The following is a 20,837-nucleotide window of genomic DNA, read 5'->3' on the forward strand; positions in this document are numbered from 1 at the left end:
TAATATGTAATCATAGTAATGTATAATAAAATATAAATAAATATTAATATAGGAAGCAATTCTGTGAAATTTAAAATATGAAAGGTATACAACAAGCATTTTTACATTTCTATGGATATAAGTTTTAGCATTAATTTTGGCATATTTATTTTTTAAATGCAATGGCCAGTCTTTTAAGATTCTGTATGTAGGCAAACATAAAATCATTTATCTATGGTTTTAAAATTATGATGGTTCTAAAACCAACATAAAATTGGAATGTGAAGAATGATTTGAGGCCAAGGTGATAATTATTCCACGATGCATATAAATTACCCAAAATTTAAACAAGGAAGTACAATTTAGTTTTCCTTATTTGGATGTGGAATTATTTTGGCTTTCAAAATTATAAACTTTAAAACAAAGTAAAATCTTCATTGATTTCTCCAGTGAATTTTTTATTTATTTTTATTTTTTTGGTCTTTTGAGGGCTGCACTTGTGGCACATGGAAGTTCCCAGGCTAGGGGTCTAATCCAAGCTGTAGATGCCAGCCCACGACACAGCCAAAGCAACACCAGATCCAACCTGCATCTGCGACCTACACCACAGCTCAAGACAATGCTGGATCCCTAACCCACTGAGTGAGGCCAGGGATTAAACCTGCATCCTCATGGATACTAGTTGAGTTTGGTACTGCTGAGCCACAATGGGAACTCTCCAGTGAATTTCAGCATGACAATTTGGTCTGGAATCTTGCCTTTGAACTTGTAATAGTAAATAATCAGTCTATGAAGCTTTTTAGTAAATCATACATATACTGATATATGTATATATGTTACTTGTGTACATATTTTATGGTAAATATTTCAATATGGTAAATATTATAAGATGAAAAATAAACCTACTTTACACCAGTAAATAGGCTGATCCTAACATAAGCAGACTTTGCCATGTAAGTTAACATTTATCTAAATACTTTCCTATTAACTCTAAGTTTTAGACACTAATTAAATGGAGGAGGAGCTATCAAGATTATTCATATAAAAATTGGAAGATATTACATACTACTACTTAAGCAGTGGATTTATCTTTTTAAATTATTTTGCTAAGTGCAATAGTAAAATAAGTCTTTATTACCTGGGGTATGATAAATGGACAGTAGCAGGAAGGCAGCCTATACATGCAACAGGGGGGACACTGGTTTCAAGAATAAGTACATGCTGTAGATGACCAAGTGACCAGATACACATCCCTATTAAGGGCACTTCCATAAAAAAATATGTACTATTTTTTACTGCAATCTACTAGTTATCTAACATATTATTTTAGAAAGAGAAAGCACACTCAAAATAGGCTTTAAACCAGATGTATTTCCCTATAAAAACATTAAAAATTATAAAATAGAGATAATTCTGAAAAAATGTTTACAATAAAGGTATGTAGTAAATTAATTAAAAAGGTACATTTTCAAGAATAAGAATTATATTTACAGTTTTGAAGTAGAGTTTTTGTTCTTTTTTGCCTTAAATTAAAGTAGCAAAAGCAGCAAATCATACTAAAAAATTTTAAGTTCCACTTATACTTGTCTTTCTGCTCACTCTGTTTTATTTAATGAAAGATTATTTCAGTGGAATATTTATGAAGATTTTTGGTTTATTTTAAATATCTTACCACAATAATTATATCTCATTTATACATTAAACATCTAAAATGTTTGAAAGCCAGAATAATACTAGTTAGGAAAGAAACTCCATTTCTGTTTCCCTCCCTTTTTTTTTTTTTTCCAGTGTATGGAAGCACTTGAAGTTGTTACAGTGAAATGCTGGAAACAATTTAAATGACAATCAGTAGGGGAAGTTACATATACAATATATCCACATGCAACAGAATACTATGCAACTATGAAAAAACCTGTTGAGTGAAAAAAGAGTTTCCAAAGCAGGGTATGGAGCCTGATTCCATGTTCACAGAAGTGTGTGCGAGGTGTCCATCAATGTTCAGAGTGGTTATCTCTGCAAAGAGGAATCACAGGTGTTTTTTTTTTCTGTTTTGGTTTTTTCTTTTTCCCTTTTTTCTTGAAACTGTTTTGTATTACTTAAAATTTTTATAGGTGTATATATGAATTTTATATTTGGGGAAAATTCTTTTCTATAATGATATCCTATGATTTGTTTTCTCATTATGTTATTCTTTCTAGCTGATGGAATGATTTTTTTTTTTTTTGGTCTTTTTGCCTTTTCTTGAGCCGCTCCCGCAGCATATGGAGGTTCCCAGGCTAGGGGTCTAATTGGAGCTGTAGCCACCGGCCTAAGCCACAGCCACAGCAACTCAGGATCCGAGCCGCGTCTGCGACCCACACCACAGACCACGGCAAAGTCAGATCCTTAACCCACTGAGCGAGGCTGGGGAATGAACCCACAACCTCATGGCTCTTAGTCGGATTTGTTAACCACTGTGCCACGACGGGAACTCCCGGAATGATTTTTTCATTGTAAAAAATCATTTGGTTCTTAAGTAATTCAAAGTGGGAAAGTGCTATCTTTCTAAAACAATATGAAATCTAGAGTAGATATCATTTATTTAAAAAAATGAAAATAAAAAATTTTAAGGCATTCTAGAACATACATCTTTCCCCAACCACCTACTTACTACATATAGTAAGACATCAAAAACTACATGAAACATAACATTATAAAACATATAAGAATAGACTTATGTACCTTTTGGTTCAGACTAAAAATTCTATTAATTATAGAAAGAAATTGGAGAAAAGAAGAAACATTCTCTATATTGTTCATAAAAAATTTGAATTGAGGAGTTCCCATTGTGGCTCAGTGGTAACAAACCCAACTAGTATCCATGAGCATGTGGGTTCAATCCCTGGCCTTGCTCAGTGGGTTAAGGATCCAGCGTTGCTGTGAGCTATGGTTTAGGTCACAGACTAGGCTTGGATCCCACATTGCTGTGGCTCTGGCATAGACTTAGCATTATCAGCTAAATCTCAAGTTTAAGTTTATTTATTTATTTATTTATTTTGTCTTTTTGCTATTTCTTTGGGCCGCTTCCGAGGCATATGGAGGTTCCCAGGCTAGGGGTCTAATCGGAGCTGTAGCCACCAGTCTACGCCAGAGCCACAGCAACACAGGATCCAAGCCGAGTCTGCAACCTACACCACAGCTCACGGCAACGCCGGATCGTTAACCCACTGAGCAAGGGCAGGGACCGAACCCGCAACCTCATGGTTCCTAGTCGGATTCGTTAACCACTGCGCCACAACGGGAACTCCTCAAGTTTAAGTTTAGCCAGCACTGCAAAAATTTTTGGAGTAAACTTTAACTTAATGATTAACTTCTGAGACATCATTTAAGGTTAATTATCTTGGATGAGAGTCCAAAAGGTAGATGTCCTAATGGCTGTGGAATTTTCCATCTTTAGGCAGTCTGCTGCTGCCCCGCCCTCTCTACAAAGACCCCAGAACAGAGTGGGTGGGAGCTAGTGATTGGTCCTCTCTACCTCATCCATTTTTAGAGGCCTTACAACATATAGCAGTTGCTGTTTACAGTCCTTAGTCAAGGGTTGTACTATCCCCGCCATTTTCTATATCCTTGCTGATTTTCAGACTTTAAGGAATTCTTTGGTACACAAGATTGGGGATCCCTAAACCTGGCAATTCCAATTTGGACAGCATAATAAAAAAAAAGCAGAAGATATCACCTAAATTACCTGGTGGATATTTCCTTCTTTCACATCCATGTCCTAAGCTTTAGAAATGATGAGAGATTTCTTAGGTTTTGATTTGTCCAAGTTACGTATCTGTAACCAGATTGAAGAATCACATTTTGTTATAAATTAAGGGTATATACTTGCAGTTGTGTTTGAATAGATAATCTGTTTCTTAATGTGTTTCTAGAAGTCCTTGGACGAATAATTTAAATATTTATTTTGGGGGTTTTAAAGGTCTATCACATGATAAATATCCCCAGATTAAAATTAAAAAAATTTTTCTTTACCTGGTTCCTAGAATTGGATTGTCCATGACGGATAGTAGTAGAATGAGGCCTCTTTGGAGTTTTTGAAGATTCCTGACATAATTCTCTTTTAGACCTGTGGGGTATTCTGCTTACTATTAATTGGTGGTTACTTACATCATCAACTGCTTGTTGATGTAGCAGTTGGGGATCTTCTGTTTCTGTGTCTGATTCAAAAATGTATGGTTGCCTTTTCACTTTTAGTGAATTGTGGCCTTTCCTTAAGATTTGTGTTTTATATTTGCTTGTCAAATTTTCTTTTCCAGTTGCTTGGAAGTCAACAGCACTTTTTATTACACCTAAATTATTATTTGACACCTGAAATACTGAACTATTAGATAGTTGTTTACTTTCATTTAAACTCACAGGCAATGATTTTACACTAGAAGCATAGGACTCAGTGTTTTCATAGGACTCAGTGTTTTTTTCTTGCAGAGATCTAGAAGTCTTTGGATTTACATTTCTAGCAGTCATCTGAATGCTGCGATTACATCTTTTTTTTATAACTGGATCTAAATTCAGTTTGTCATCCTGGATCACACTAGTTTTGAGTGAAAACAACTTAGGTTCTATAACAATATGCTGTTTTCTTTTCAGGTTCTCGGGTTTTAAGATATTTTTGTTCATTTGTATTGGTTGATTTTTGAAAACTGGTATGAATTTAGGAGCAATATTATGTCGGGAGCCAACATTTATGTCTTGCATTGGAGTATTTCCTCTGTTGAGCTTTGGTACTTCCAAATGTACTTGTGCTGCCTTATCAGACAGGGATTTCTTTCTGCTTTGAACAGATTCTCCCTGGAGGTGCAAAGCTGAGGACACGCAGGGCTTTGGCTGGCTGACCGAAAGCTCCACCTTGTGGTGCATGGCTACTGAACACTGTCGAAGACTTTGAGCTGGGGCGGATCTTATGGAAGGTGCCTGAGCCAGAGAGGACCTGAACTTTTGTTTAGTGGTTAGATTGGGCGGCCTGACTTTGTTTTCCTGAAAGGATAAAGATTAGAAATTTAGAAAATGTAATAATGTCCTTAATGGAAAAGCGATGATATAAAATACCATCAGAATAAGAATATAAAGTAACACTATAATATATACAACAGGTAAAGAAAAACAAAAAACAAATGAGCTTTATTGAGGACTTGTGAATTTTTTTTTTCTTTTTGCCTTTTGTCTTTTTAGGGCTGCACTCGAGGCATATGGATGTTCCCAGGCTAGGGGTCTAATCAGAGCTGTAGTGGCCAGCCTACATCATAGCCATAGCCACGCCAGATCTGAGCCACATCTGTGACCCACACCACAGCTCACGGCAACGCCGGATCCTCAACCCACTGAATAAGGCCAAGGATCGAACCCGCAACCTCAGCGTTCCTAGCTTGATTCGTCTCCTGCTGAGCCACGATGGGAACTCCAGGACATGTGACTATTTCTTATGATCTGTATCCTTCTTCGGACATCATCCTTTTAATATTTTAGGATGAAGTTGTATTCCAAATTCTATATAAATCAACTATAAAAACTTTACACTTAACTACTATCATTATCTTCCAAATGTGCGCATGTTGCTGTCTCCCTCAGAAGTCTTTTCCTCTTCTCCCCGTTTTTTCCCCCTCAGCTTCCCAGTTAGTATTTATCACAAAAAAAAAAAAAAAAAATAGGACAAGGTAGCACTATTAGTGTGTAAGTTCAACCTCCCTAGGTAGACACTAGATTTTTTGAAGGTAGGAACCATGAGTTACTTATCCTTACATCCTTCACATTCTTAAATCCTTCACACAGTTACTAACAAAATACTTATTCAAAGAGATTATAATGGAAAGGTGATTGTAACTATACTAGGCCTTTCGGAATAAGTAGGATTTTGACACTATAGCAGTGACTATGTCTTAATCATTTTGTATTCTCATTGCCTACCAAAGTGCCTAGTACCTGGCAGCAATTTAGCAAGTATTTGTCAAGCTGACTTGTCAGATACATCAAAGAGAAACAAGCGTTTGTAGTCTTTTTTAAAATTTTTGGTAAAAATATATAAAGCATAAATTTATCTTTTTATCCATTTTTTAAGCTTACAATTTAGTGGCATTAAGTACAATGCCCATTGTACTGTTGTTGTGTAACCATCACCACTATCTACTTCCAAAACTTTTTCTTTATCCTAACAGAAACTTTGTAGTCTTCAAGCAATAACTCCATTTTTTTCTCCTCATAGCTCTGGTAAACTCTATTCTACTTTCGTCTCTATGATTTTGCCCACTCTGAGTACTCCATATAAGTGGAATCACAATATTTATCCTTTTCATTTAGCTTTTCAAGGCTTATCCATGTTGTAGCATTTGTCAGAATTTCTTTTATTTTTATGGCTGAATGACATTCCATTGTATGTGTGTGCCACACTTATCTATTCATCTGTTGCTGGGACGCATTTATAGTCCTTTAAAATACAGTCAATACTATTAAGTCTTAGTGTCTGTAAAAGAGTGACCTGTGACAATAACTTGAAACACTGAACACAGATTCTTTTCTCATACTCCAACATAAAAAACACACAGATTCACAACTTGAAACCCACTAACAGCATAGCTCTGGAGAGACTGAGGGGATGGAATTCTTCTTCTTAAGACTATATCCACACAACTACAGATGCAATAAATTCATTTGAGTAATAAAAAAAAATTTAAAAAAGACTATATGCACAAGGGAGCTAGAAGAAACCTTGCACACCATCTGTGTCAAGATACCATATGAGACCAGCAATCTTAGACCAGCAATCTTAGACCAATCTGGGTCAAGAAGTTAATGCCTCCCTTTTCCCCTCCATTGCTCAGCTGTGACTCTGTAATGGATGTGATGGATACGGTGGACTGGTGTTCAACATTCCTTCCCACCTTCCTTCTAGCATTCCTTCTAGAGCCCAGAAATCTAGAATGAACGTTTCCTCCTTTGCTCCTAGGGTTCAGTATGTGATTTAAGATCAACCAATCAGGTGCACTCATATAATATTTGGAAGGAAGAAGTAAAGTAAAGTACAGCCATATTCTATAGTTTCTTAGGAAAAGTTTACTTATGAATGCTTTGGTTTTCCTGTTGGAGAGTTAGCTGAAGCCTAAAAGTGTCTACTCACCAGCTTTGTAGGTATCTGGAAACACAGCTTAGGGCCCTCATTCTCTTGATGTGTACCATATTAGGTAAACACACCAGATGCACTTTACCACACACCACTGCCCTTACCATACACAGGCTTTCCCCTGCAGATAGATGCTATTATGGGGAGAATGATTCCTAAATTTGAATGAAATACCACATCAAAAAGATGTTTTGTCAGAACTGACCGAATCATCTTAAAGATTCTAGATTGATTTTTTTTCCATTTGAAGAAAAAAACAGTTCAAGAATTAAGTTGAAATCAACTACAGAAAATCAAAGAACAGCCATTTTTGGACTATTTGGTTTCAGAAACCATAGAAACTTTTAAACAACATACCCACTCCTTGAGATACCAAAAGAAAAACTCATTCTAGGCAGATTCATATCAGAAAAGATTAATTGTATTCTGACTTAAAAATTATCTAGAATATGTGTCTGAAATGTGTTTACATTACACCCTCTTCCATATTTATCTGTCTCTCAGGAATATGCATCTGATAGAAATAATTTCCAAGAGCTTGTTTTGCCCCCTAGCCTGTCAATATATTATTTACTCATTCTTTCAATTTCTAAAATACAGTAAATAGCCCAAAGGGGGAAACCTCTAGGTTTACATTCAAAATTTTTAAAAAGACTACAACAAGGGCCTATGTAAACAGCAGATGAAATCATAAATAATTCACAGAACTTAAAATACTTAACTGGCCAACAAACCAAAGCTTTGTGAAGTCATAACCTAACAAAAAGCATATGTTCACCATATTATTATCATTGTTCTACCAGATGTCAGTAGCAAATGAGGCTTAGTTGAGTTTTAATTTCTAGAACTTTACATACGCTTTATATAACTCTGTACATTAACATAAAATTATAGAGGAAAACCCAAAGCTTTAATCTATTATTTAGATATGAATGGATATCTAATGGATGCCTAGAATTAAGGAAATGATTACATGAAGCTTGACAATTGACCATAATAATGGATCAAATGCGTTTTATCTATTAAATAGATTAATTTTAATTAGATTAAATTGATCAAATGCATTTTATCTGTTTCTATGTCTTGCACCACCTGAGTATTTTTTGATTAAAGTTGAACCAGGACTCAATTAAGCTTAGATTTAACTACAGGTTTGTAGGCAATATGGGACATGGAAGAATGAGTTAAGTTTAAAAGACATGACTCAACAAGGAAGCAATCATTCAAACGCAAAATATGGGACATTTCCCAGGGCAAATGATCCAGTTTTGCCAGTAAATAATTGGAATAAATAAAAGGGAAGAGAGTTTCATAGAATAAAAGAGATATAAAAGATATAACGACCAACTTATAGAGAACTTGCTTGGATTCTGATTTAAACGAAACCTATAAATCTTTGAGATGAATTGGGAATTGGAGCGTGAACTGGTATTAGATGATATTAATGAATTACTGTTAAATAATTTTTTAACAAAAGCTCTTATCAGAAAAGATGCATACTAAAGTTTTTTGGTTTTGTTTTTGTCTTTCTGCCTTTTTTAGGGCCACACCTGTGGCATATGGAGGTTCCCAGGCTAGGGTTCTAATCAGAGCTGTAGCTGCCAGTCTACACCAGAGCCACAGCAATGTGGGATCCAAGCCGAGTCTCGGCCTACACCACAGCTCACGGCAATGCCGGATCGTTAACCCACTGAGCAAGGCCAGGGATCGAACCTGCAACCTCATGGTTCCTAGTCAGATTCGTTAACCACTGCGCCACCACAGGAACTCCGCATACTAAAGTTTTCCCAGGTTAAATAACAACATATCTTGGATGTGTTTTAAAATACTAGTTTACCTCCCCACCCCAAAAACATGTCAAGGAGGAGGCTAATGATGGGCATATAAGAGTACAGTAATTTCTTTTATGTATCTTCAAGAATTTCCATATTTTTTTTTTTTAAAGCTACTTTGGCTAAAACATTCCTGATAATTTACTTTTTTTTTTTAGGTTGGTTGAGTTTTATCAAGTAGTCTTGATCAATTTATTTTTCACTTTTTAAACTTATTCTTTTTAGCACTGCATGAATCTTAGAGCTAACATGAGGTTGTAGCAATAATAGGAACTAACATTTACTGAGAGCTCGTTAAATACAAAAAACTGTTCCAAGTAAGATAATCTAACCCCAAACAAGAGCTTAATGAAGTACTGCAAAGGAAATGGTGATGTGCTGCCCAGATCTCCTTCAAGGAAGGGCTGTTCTCTCACTGCGGGGGTGCTGTCAGCAAATCAACTTTGGGAATTAATCCCTGCAGAGACTGCCTCATTTATGGAGACCCACCTTGCCCTAGAACTCTCCTTGCCCTAGAACTTGCCCTGGGTGATCCAAACCCCAAAACAAATGGAAGAACCACTGTGATAGGCCACAGATAGCCTCAGTGCTCTTCAGAAGGTTGGCCGTAGTTATCTGACACCTGCTTTGCTTCTAACATCTCCCTTTACCCAATCTTCTTCCTTCCTTGCCTTTTGTAGGTGTTCATTCTAAATAACACCACATGCACTGGATTCCATTTCAGAGTAGGCCTCCTAGAGAGCCCAATTTGTGTCAACTGCTGTTATTACTACCACATCATACCCCGTTTTACAACTGTGGAAACTTCAGGCACAGGGAGATCAAATAATTTGCCCAAGATTATAAAAGCAGTAAGGGATTCAAAACTAGGCAGCCCGTCTCTAGAGCCTGAGCTCTTAACCACAAATCTAAACTTTTTCCAGTTCTAGGACTAAGAATCTGATACTCCGGGTTCATTTTAATTTTACAATGTATTTAACTGTGTGGCTTCAGTTAAATTACTGGAATGTGGTAAGCTTCAGTTTCTTCTGCAAAATTGAGAAAACAATTTTTTATCCCAAGAGTCTATTTTGATGATTAAGTGAGAATACACATGAAAGTAGTTGGCACACAGAAAGGACTCAATAAAACTGAGTAGGAGAAATTCTTTTTGTCAAGGTTCCAATTGTCAGGAGCAATATATAAGACCGGAATATCCAAATAAGTGTTATTTTACATTTAGAAGTCAATTTTCACAAATATATTGTCTTGATTCATCATTTCCAAGACAGACATGGCCTGAATATATTAAGTATTCAATAAGTATATTCAAATAATGCTAGATGTAATGACATATCTTCTAAATTCCTCATATTTGGGCTTGGCCAACAAGTACTTTTAAAAATACTATGTCTGAAAAAAAAAAAGACAAAAATATTATGTCTGAAAAAAATGTTGATTCATTATCATAAAGATGTCAATTGGTATTTGTCCATTGATAAGGAAATGGCCTTGCCTATAGCACCTGATATCTTGGCTGTCATGTTTTTATAGCATTTATATGAGATGTCAGCCCTACCCCAAGGATACCAAATCCACATGCTGGTCAGTACTAGACAGATGATGTGACCTGGCCTGAAAAGATAAAAGGGGTTCTGTCAGATACTGGCTCTGTTGAATTTTACTTGAGGATTATAAAGAGAATGAAGCAAGTAGCATGCCATAGCAGCAAAGCTGAAAAAATAACGAGGCATACTCTTTGAGCCATAGCAAATCAACACCGTGTGAAAGCTGAAATCACCAGAGCAGTGGAAGCTACAATAAACACAGAACAGTAGTAAGTCAAGAAAGGAGACGGAGAAGAGAAAAATATTCAAATAATTCATATTGCATTTCAAACTATTCATATTATATTTCAAACTGTTCAAATTATTCAAACTTTTGTCTTTCTTTTTGATGAAAACACATCAGTCAATTAAAAGAAAGATCACTGCTGAAAATTTTAAGTTAAATTCCCTTTTGTTCTTCAAAAGCTTCCCTTTTGTTTTCTTTTGAGAAAGAAATCTTACTCTATTGAGTGTGAAAACAGGCCACCATATTTTCTTCATCAATATCGTTTATTATACTTTATCTCATAAATAAGATTTCACTTAGCATATCATCTTACAATGAAAATACTGCCAAATTAATTCAATTTCTATAAATGGAATTATCCAAGTGCTTTTTCAAGCAATCAGACTGGGCATAACTTCTAAGAAAACTTGGAGTTGTATGAGGTTAATGTTTCCATACTTCCTACAAGATTTTCTTTTTTTTCCTGTCATTTGTCTTTTTAGGGCTGCCCCTGCAGCATATGGAGGTTCCCAGGCTAGGGGTCTAATCTGAGCTGTAGCTGCCAGCCTGCACCACAGCCACAGCCATGCCAGATCCGAGCCGCGTCTGCGACCTACACCACAGCTCACAGCAACGCTGGATCCTTAACCCACTGAGCGAGGCCAGGGATCGAACCTGCAACCTCATGGTTCCTAGTCAGATTCGTTTCCACTGCACCATGATGGGAACTCCCCTACAAGATCATTTATTCACTTATTCTTTGAAAAAACATTTAATGAACACCTTTTATGTACCAGGCACTTGGAATAAGAAGATGAATATGCTCTCTGCCCTCCAAGAAGATGTGCTAAATTAGAAGAAATACACCAATAGACAATACTACTATAAGACCAACTTAATACTTATACTTCATAAGGAATGGCAGTGACAAAAGATTAAGTACAATCATAACAAATAGTATTAAGGAAACACTGAACTGAGAGGAAAAGACATAGCACAATAGGTTAGGTAGTCCATCACTGAAGACAAGAGATTTAAGTAATGTAGGTGCTTTCCCTGTTTTAGAGGACTTGGAAGGACATGAAATCTCTTACCTGCAGATGCAGTTTAGTTAGTTCTTGTGTGTGGTAGCATGGTTTAGTTGTCATCTTTATGGGAAATCCACATATATGGGGCAGTTTAGATTTTAAATCTGAAAGAAAACTTTTCAAAACACCTTCCACATCTACCCTTGGAAAAAATTGTATGGGCTGACTTCTGATGCAACTGAGAGGGTATCTGAACAATGTTAAAGAAAAATGGAACATTTTTTGTAGATAAGAGATAGCATTTTTTTTTTGTCTTTTTGCTATTTCTTTGGGCTGTTCCCGCAGCATATGGAGGTTCCCAGGCTAGGGGTCGAATCAGAGCTGTAGCCACCGGCCTACGTCAGAGCCACAGCAACGCGGGATCCGAGCCGTGTCTGCAACCTACACCACAGCTCATGCCAACGCCAGATCGTTAACCCACTGAGCATGGGCAGGGACCGAACCCACAACCTCATGGTTTCTAGTCGGATTCATTAACCACTGCGCCACGATGGGAACTCCTCCAAGAGATAGCATTTTTTAATGGAAGTAAAAAGGTCTTAAAATCATAACTGCTAAAAAGACACACGTAACTAAATCCTAACTATTTTATACATTGCTATTCCATATTATCCAAAGCTATAAAGCATGTTTTCTCACAGGGATCTTAATTTCTTTTAACACCCATAAAAAAGACAACTCACAGTACCCTCACTATACAGCTTTCTACATAGACTGGCAAACTAAGATATCTCAAAAATGATTTATAAAAAAGATACCATGATCTTTATAGGTTATAAAAATAAGGGTTTATATTAAACAATAAACAGGTTGCATCTCCAAGAGCAATAACAATTCAGTACAGGAAAATAATACATACAGATTATATTCAAACTTGGAACACAGTTCTTTAAGAACAGTTACTTTTTCTGATGAAAAATATTCTGAAGACTTGGAATGTCTTGGCATTTAATGAAGGCAAATAACTTAAACCTGTTAACCTCAATCTCAACCTCAACAATGTGGATTAGGAAATAGAATACAGAAAGAAAACACTAAGCTCCTTCCTCTTCTATTTGGAAACTCCAGTTGGTCAGAATACAAAGACAGGAATGGTGAAATCAGTACTAATGAAGGTGAAAGAGTTTCGCCTGAGCACTTGTGCTCTTTTCATGTGCAGAATTTTAAAATAACATTAAGAAAAAATATTTTCTTAAATCAACAGGGTGAATTAAGTGCAACTAAAATCCTCTGAACTTTGCCTGTAAAGTTAAATCTCTTCAAAAAGAAAATTTCATTAAAATGAAATTCTACCTTTTCAGAAATAATATTCAAAATGCCATGGGAGGGAGCCCTTGACTAAGGAAAATCCTACAATTATTTTCTTACTTTCTACTAGGAATTATATACACATTTTTCTATCTAAAGTTTCTTCTGTCTAAATTGTTGCAGTAGCATTTAAGGAGGAAAATACCATTACTGAGCTTAACTTCAAATAAAAATAGGAACATTCTAAGGAAAACGAAACAAAATAAAAAACAATGCTCATTTGGATAAAAAGAAGTAGAGGGAAAGTAATTTCATGTGAACTTAGAGAAAGTTGAAAATAGTCACAACATCAGGGGCAGGAGTAAGCCTGGATCACATGGTGGGCAGAGAGCATCTGTAAAGGATACGTGAAGATCCTTTCTCCTATCATTTTGAAGTAGATGCTGCAGTATATTTTGGTAGTTCCACAATCTACTGGAAGTTTATAGCCATACTGAAAATTAAGAACAAAGCTGAAATTCTCTTCAGAGAAAGCTAAACTAAGTTAAATTACAAGAAAAATCAAATAACTTCTACCATTAACACATATTTCTATTCTTTACCAGGTCTTCCCAGTGCTTCCGGAAATCTTCATATGAGTGAAAAGGACAGTCAGGGGGTATGGTGTGAAGAATATTTACTATTTGTCCCATTTTCATACTATGAGAAAAAAGAGTTGGGAAAATATTATGAGATAAAGTTTAACTATGTACTTTGGAAAGTATTCAAAAACTTTAGCAATCATCAACACATAATAAGCTACTCATTTGCTCCCAGTTCTAAGATAACATTGTATTACATTATTAACAACCAAAATTGTTTGGAAAAACTAAGTTGAGCTGATGCAAATGTATTCCAGTTATAAACACAAAATAATGACTAATACAATGTTGCCACACAGAGGTATACCTGGTAACTGCTAAATTTTAGGGAAAAGTCTATTAAGAGTTGACTGAATCAGAGTCAAATTTATGTTCCTTATCTACCTTTTCTGTGCTTCAATGATAAAGTTATTATGCATATGCTGCTATTTAAAGTTCTTTTTCCTAAGCAGGTTAAAATTTCATGCCAATAGTCATATTTATGTTAATAAGACATTTTTCCCCTGAAGATAGTATAAACTTAAAAACTAGCTCATAGAAAATGATAATGACTCAATTATATATACAAGTTTATAAGGTTCTATTGATATTATTATAATAGTTGTGGTTTCATAATGAGATATCTAGAAATTCTACTATTTTAAAACTAAGCCTAGTAAAAATGTAAATGTATAATAAAATTATTTTAGTGATTTGATAAAGGAAATCAATGGCTTCTGTAAGTATGACAGTACTGTCATACTTTTAAAAAGGTATAATTCAGTTTCAAAAATTCACAAACATGGTTTATACTTTTTCACATATCAATGTTGAAGCAAAATAAGAGAAAACTACTATATCCTGAACCCATCCTAGATACTACAAATTGAAATCTTACCTTGGCAAAACGTAGCACCAGTTGTTTAAAATCAAATGTCCCTCAATAACAGCATTCCTGTTAGTTTCAAAATCCTTTATAATATTCTGAGAAATACCAAATTCTCTCAGCTTTTAATAGAAATAAGATTTTAAGGCATAAGTTCTCAAAAGAATTTGGCAAACAAAAAGAAACAGTAAAAAACACAGACTTATTACATGCACAGTTAAATAAAGTAGTTTCAAAGGTTAAGTTACACTGAATCATACATAACGACTTTATATAATGTAATCAATGTTTCAGCCCACTCTGTTTCTCCTCTATACAACACAAAAAAATTTTTTTTCAGGCTTTCCCTCTTATCTTCCAAACTCAAACTCATATTTTGTACTTTGAACTGGTTTTTAGTTTACTTATGTTAATTTTTTCTGTCCAAAGGAAGTCATCTTGACATTTTATCAGAATAGCATCTTTAATTAAAAAAAATTTTTTTTTAACTGGAGAGTGGATTAGGGAATTATACCTCTATCTGGTCTTTTGGAGGGGAGAGTACAGAGTCAATACTCCCCCTCTGCTTCTGTATCCCTTTCCATGTCCTGGAATGATTTTTTTCTAGTCCTCAGGTGACCTATCTGTAGGATATTTAAGCCTATAGGCAGCCAACAACAATCTGTCACTTACAGTTTTCTCATCTGGGAAGTGTTCCTGTGAGGGCATTTCCTTACAGTGAGCCAAAGATTGGACAGACCTCAAGTGAGGTGGAAAATAAAGTATTAATTTGTGAGAGGACATTGTATCATGATTAGAGAGAATCCCTCGTCCTTACCGTCATACATCTTTTGGGAAACAACATTCTAACTTAATAGCCTACTGCTTTTCAATGAACTCCAGCTAACCTGGCCACTTTTTCATTGCCTGCACAAGTCATAAGCATTTTAACAATGTACTGGCTTAAAATATTGCCCCCTCCTCCCGATTTACCTGAGTTTTACCAATATGAGCCTTAGGGGCCTAGATTAGATCCTTCTCTTCCACATTTGATGATTTATCCTTTTCTGAATTCCTACTGCATTTATTAGACTAATGGAAATGGGGAACAGGGCAGAGTAAAAAGCCATGGAGATAGGAAGATGATGATGATTAAGTGCTGGTCATGTTGTGAGGACACCAAGAATGAAAAGACACCTACTATGCTGTGCTTTGGAGATAAATCTTGTGCTGTGATGTTCTGTGCTTAAGAGATTAGTTGACTAAGCTATGTGATAAGAAAAAGATGGTCAGTGCAGTGATGGCTCTAGCTATCAGAAAAGACTGACTAGAGGTAGATGAATAAATTATTTAAGGGAAAACAGAACCTGAACTGAATTCACAAAAGGTAGATATCAGGTCCAAACATTCGCAGTTATGAATTTTCACATACACCTACTTACACATATCTTGAGTTTATATCCTTCTGAGTATTTTCTATACTTTACAGAGACTAAAGCCAATTGCTGCAGGGATCTCCATGATCGTAGCACTTAATGTCTACATTGGTCTTTCTCAAGAGTTTTCTGAGTATCAGCAAACCACCCAACTATTCACCATATACCCCAACAGACTCTGATTTATCTATCATTTATCAACACTTTGCATTTATTTACTTAAATGTTTATTAGGCCCTTGCATTTATTTCCTTAACAACACATTATAACACATTTATAATGTGACCTTATGTGAACAAAGTTACTCAATAAATAACACTTCCTTCTTATAATGCCAATCTAAAGAATTTGGACTTTACTTTCTCCAGGCAATGTTGAGATAGTAGAGTGTTGGTTGGGACCTCTGTTTTAGAAAGAGAATTCTGTTGACATTGTAAGGAAGAATTAATTAGAGAGTAAACAAGAAGGGGAAATGCTGGAAACAGGAAGGTGAATGTGCAAACTGTTTTTATAGCTCAGGCAAAGGAAAGGAGTCTAAATTGGGGCAATGGAAATGAAGACAGAGAAGAGATTTCAGAGACCAAGGTAGGCTAGTAAAAACTGATTAATATAGGAAGCAAGACCCAAAGATGATTTTGAAGTCTCTAACCGGGTAATTTATTGGCTGTTGACGCCAATAACCAAAAGAACAAATTCAAAGGAGGAAGAGAGCTGTGGTTGGGGAGGGTAACAATAATTTGGTTTCAGACACAACTGGGTCTGAGTATAATTAGTACATGCATGTGAATGTATCCAAGAAAGGACAGACAAGCTGAAATTATATAAGAATGTTTGGGAATATCATTATATAGGTTCACCATTGGAATAGTTGAGCCTGTTAAGAAAAAGAGGTTTGAAAATGAAACTCTAGACACCAGCAACATTTACAGTGTGATAAGAGAAAGAAGAACCATGAATGAATAGAGGAGATTCTGGGGAAAAAAACAAAACAATAGTTTCAGAGAAATCCAAAAAAGAACTTATTTCAAGAAGGAAAGGAAAGAAAACTGTGTCAAAGTTCCAAAGTCTTCAAATATGAATTCCCTCAGACATCTCCTTTTCCTCTGGACACCTAAAAGAAATGTAGTACCTATGACAATTACTTTGATATTCCACTGCCAAAACTACTCTTTAACTGTTGTGTTTTTTCCTCTCTAATGTTTATTAGGTATATATTTTTGTAAGGCTCTACAGGATATACAAAATTGAGCCAAGGAACCTAAGGCTAGGTGGAGGAAGTATGATGTAGTGTAGTAAAAAGAATAGAGTAGAGACACTAAGTCTAAATCCTAAATCTCTTATTTACCTTTATGACCTAGAGCAAGTCACTTAAACTGTCTCAATTAATTTATAAAATAATAGCCATCCTTCTGAACCTCTGTTATGTACACAATGTATTTTATCCCTTAACCTCTTAACATTGTATGAGGTAAAAATCATAACACCCAATTTATAAGAACATTGAGATACAAGGAGATTAAGCAACATGCCCAAAGAAGCACTGCTATTAAGTGCAGAACTGGGCCTTTTAATGTAGTTATAAGCCTATAGTTACCATGGCAGGCTCCGATGATTTAAAAAAAAAAGAGTAAGACACAGACCCTTCCTTCCAAGACTTCTAAGTTTAATGAGACTTTTGTGTAGACAAGAATGTGTGATAAACATGGCCAGGGTTGCTGAGAGAGATGAGCCTTGGGAGTTGTAAAAATCTTCACAGAGGGGTGATATCTGAGATAAGCCTTGAAACATGAGTGGGAAGATGAACCAGAGAAAGGGCTTTATAAGCTTGGAGAACAGAATGAGAAAATATGTGGACGTATGAAAGACCATGTTATCTTTGAGTAGTTTGGCTACCTAGAGAGCAGTGATGGGAGATGAGGCAATACATAAAGCAGATTTGGTCCACTTGTATATCATGCTAAAAAATTGAGACTTCACCTTCTAGATAATGGAAGCCACGGTAGATTTTTAATAGGGGAAGTAAAAGTGTAGAAGATGAACTAGAAAGGAGAGAGATGGTAAATATTCTCCCCCTCACCTTTATTCTCCCTCCAGACCTAAAACCAATACTAGATTTTGATAAAAGGAAAGTTCAATCCAATGATCATTTAATTTCTACTGGGAACAAAAGTAAATATGGCAGGACTCAGACTCTCAAAGAAATTACAACTTACTAGGAACACAGACATGTATGAAACTAATTTTTATAGCAGTCTGGATGTGAAAAATGACATATCAAAAATATAAGTGGAGTTCCTGCTGTGGTGCAGTGGGAACGAATCTGACTAGTATCCATAAGGATGTAGGTTTGATCCCTAGATTCGCTCAGTTGGTCAGTGATCCGGCATTGCTGGAGTGTAGATTGCAGATGCAGCACAGATTCCCCGTTGCTGTGGCTGTGGCATAGGCCAGCAGAGGTAGCTCTGATTCGACCCCTAGCCTGGGAACTTCCATATGCTGCAGGTGCAGCCCTAAAAAGAAGAAAAAAAAAAAGTGTAAGTAAAATGAGAGTTGGAGGAATTGATGAACACTTAGACTTAGGGAATCAATGTAAGTAAACTGAACAAGTATTTGTTGAGTGTATAATGTTGAAGAGAAAGGAGAAGTGCATCTTCCTCATTGGTGTTTGCTTCCACATTGAGAAAGCTCTACTAACATATATTCCTGATGTTATTCTGCTACTTCATTCACTCTTCCCCAGGGCAGATGGGGTGACTTATCTGGTTGGTAAAATTGGGACAGCTCCTCTTGGGAGCTGACCTCCAGCAAAAGAGTGGTATTCTGCATTCTCTCAGTCATATTGAGAATGGTGCCTGATCTCCTAAGGGCATCTGTGGGTTTCTCTTACTGCCATAAGCAGGTGGGTCAATCAACCTAATTTTAGGGTTCAGATAGGTCATATTCTCCAACAGCAGATTTTATCAGTGATTAAAAGTGTGATCATGGAGTTCCCGTCGTGGCGCAGTGGTTAACGAATCCGACTAGGAACCATGAGGTTGCGGGTTCGGTCCCTGCCCTTGCTCAGTGGGTTAACGATCCGGCGTTGCCGTGAGCTGTGGTGTAGGTTGCAGACACAGCTCGGATCCTGTGTTGCTGTGGCTCTGGTGTAGACTGGTGGCTACGGCTCCGATTAGACCCCTAGCCTGGGAACCTCCATATGCCACGGGAGCGGCCCAAGAAATAGCCAAAAAAAAAAAAAAAAAGTGTGATCATATATCTGTTAAAATAAATACAACGGAGATCAAATTTGAAAATTCCTTAGGCAGACAAAACCAGTTAAGCCACAAAGGCAATACATAATTTAGCTTCACAAGCAAAATTTAACTTGATTATTTCTTATAAATGTCTCCAAAAATCATAAATGAAACTTAAATAGTTTTCCAAAATGGTATGATAATAACTTTTAACCAATCCCCTGTCATTTGAAAACCCCATTGCTATTACCAATGTTATAACCATAAAATAGCTTCTGCATTTTTGCTATACAAGCTGTCCTGTAACAGTACACCTTTGATTTTCTATTTTTTTGAGTCTCTTATTTATCTTTAAATTTCATTTTATTTTTTAAATTATTTCCCCAATACAATTTTTTTTTCTACTGTACAGCATGGTGACCCAGTTACACATACATGATTTTCATTCCACTGTTGGCTTGAAGACTCCCAGTTCACAAACTGTCCTTTTATGAACAATAAACATTTAATAAATATGATTTTGACTAATCTTGATTTTATTTTTTAATTTTTTTTGCTTTTTAGGGCTGCATCTGCAGCAGGTGGAAGTTCCCAGGCTAGGGGTCAATTTGGAGCTATAGCCGCTGGCCTACACCACAGCCACAGCAAGGCGGGGTCTGAGCCGCATCTGTGACCTACACCACAGCTCATGGCAATGCTGGATTCCTAACGCACTTGAGCAAGGTCAGGGATTGAACCTGCATCCTCATGGATCCTAGTCGGGTTCGTTAAATGCTGAGCCACGAAAGGAACTCTCAATTTTATTTTTTAACATAGCCCAGTTCATACACATTGGGCTAGTATCCCATTAGGTTAGTGTCCCTTTCACTCTCGAAAGTGTTCATCTGGATGATAAATTATATTCTCATCCTAGTAATAAAAGTAGTATTCTGATCTCTATGTGTCTTACTCTTATTATTCTCTAATTGGTTCAAAACTGAGGTATATAAAACAGAAGTATCATCTGCAGAAAATTCAAAGGGTAGTAAGACACAATAATAGTCCTGAAGAAGCTTATTAAAAAGCAAGTTGGGGATGTAAAAATGAGTATAAATCTAACTACAAATAAGTATGTGAGCATGGGGAAGAATAGCGTGAAGGTTGAAAAAGAATGTGAGAGATTACATTGGGTCTGGAGCTTTGGGAAGGTTCCTCATCAGTACAAGGTATTCATGTTATGATGCCTATTCTGTTACAGAGAAGAACAACCCTGAAATGTACATGATAACCCATTCTCAAGGTTCTGCCTCCCTATCTTGACCTTTAAGGATGTAACACTTTTCATTAATATGAAGATAAACAGTTGTGGAACAGAAAATAACATTTATCTTGGAGGTTTACATGAACATTGTGACTTGATTTTTATGGACAGCTGCAAGGACAAAGGATTCTGGCACCAAGAAGTTTGCATCAATCAGCCATACCGCCTTCCCTTTTAATATAAAAAAAGCCTAAATTCTAGCTCAGGGAAGATGGTTCTCTGGGACACAAGTCCATCATCTTCTCGTTTTGCTGGCTTTCCAAATAAAGTTTCT

The 20,837-nt window shown here is 36.1% G+C and overlaps 1 protein-coding gene across 1 annotated transcript in view; it reads right to left on the reverse strand.

Annotated features, from left to right (window-relative positions):
- Positions 1-3,736: 3,736 nt before the first annotated feature.
- Positions 3,737-20,837, reverse strand: part of C2H18orf63 (chromosome 2 C18orf63 homolog) — a 34,887-nt gene continuing 17,786 nt past the window's right edge. The window contains exons 7-12 of the mRNA XM_047769473.1: positions 14,628-14,737; positions 13,712-13,808; positions 13,517-13,602; positions 11,868-12,051; positions 3,991-4,992; positions 3,737-3,793 (exon numbers count right to left, since the gene is read on the reverse strand). Of these exons, the coding sequence (XP_047625429.1) occupies positions 3,737-3,793; positions 3,991-4,992; positions 11,868-12,051; positions 13,517-13,602; positions 13,712-13,808; positions 14,628-14,737 (1,536 nt within the window). The remainder of the gene's footprint in view (positions 3,794-3,990; positions 4,993-11,867; positions 12,052-13,516; positions 13,603-13,711; positions 13,809-14,627; positions 14,738-20,837) is intronic.

Source organism: Phacochoerus africanus, chromosome 2 (genome assembly GCF_016906955.1).
Source record: "Phacochoerus africanus isolate WHEZ1 chromosome 2, ROS_Pafr_v1, whole genome shotgun sequence".
NCBI classification, from domain to species: domain Eukaryota; kingdom Metazoa; phylum Chordata; class Mammalia; order Artiodactyla; family Suidae; genus Phacochoerus; species Phacochoerus africanus.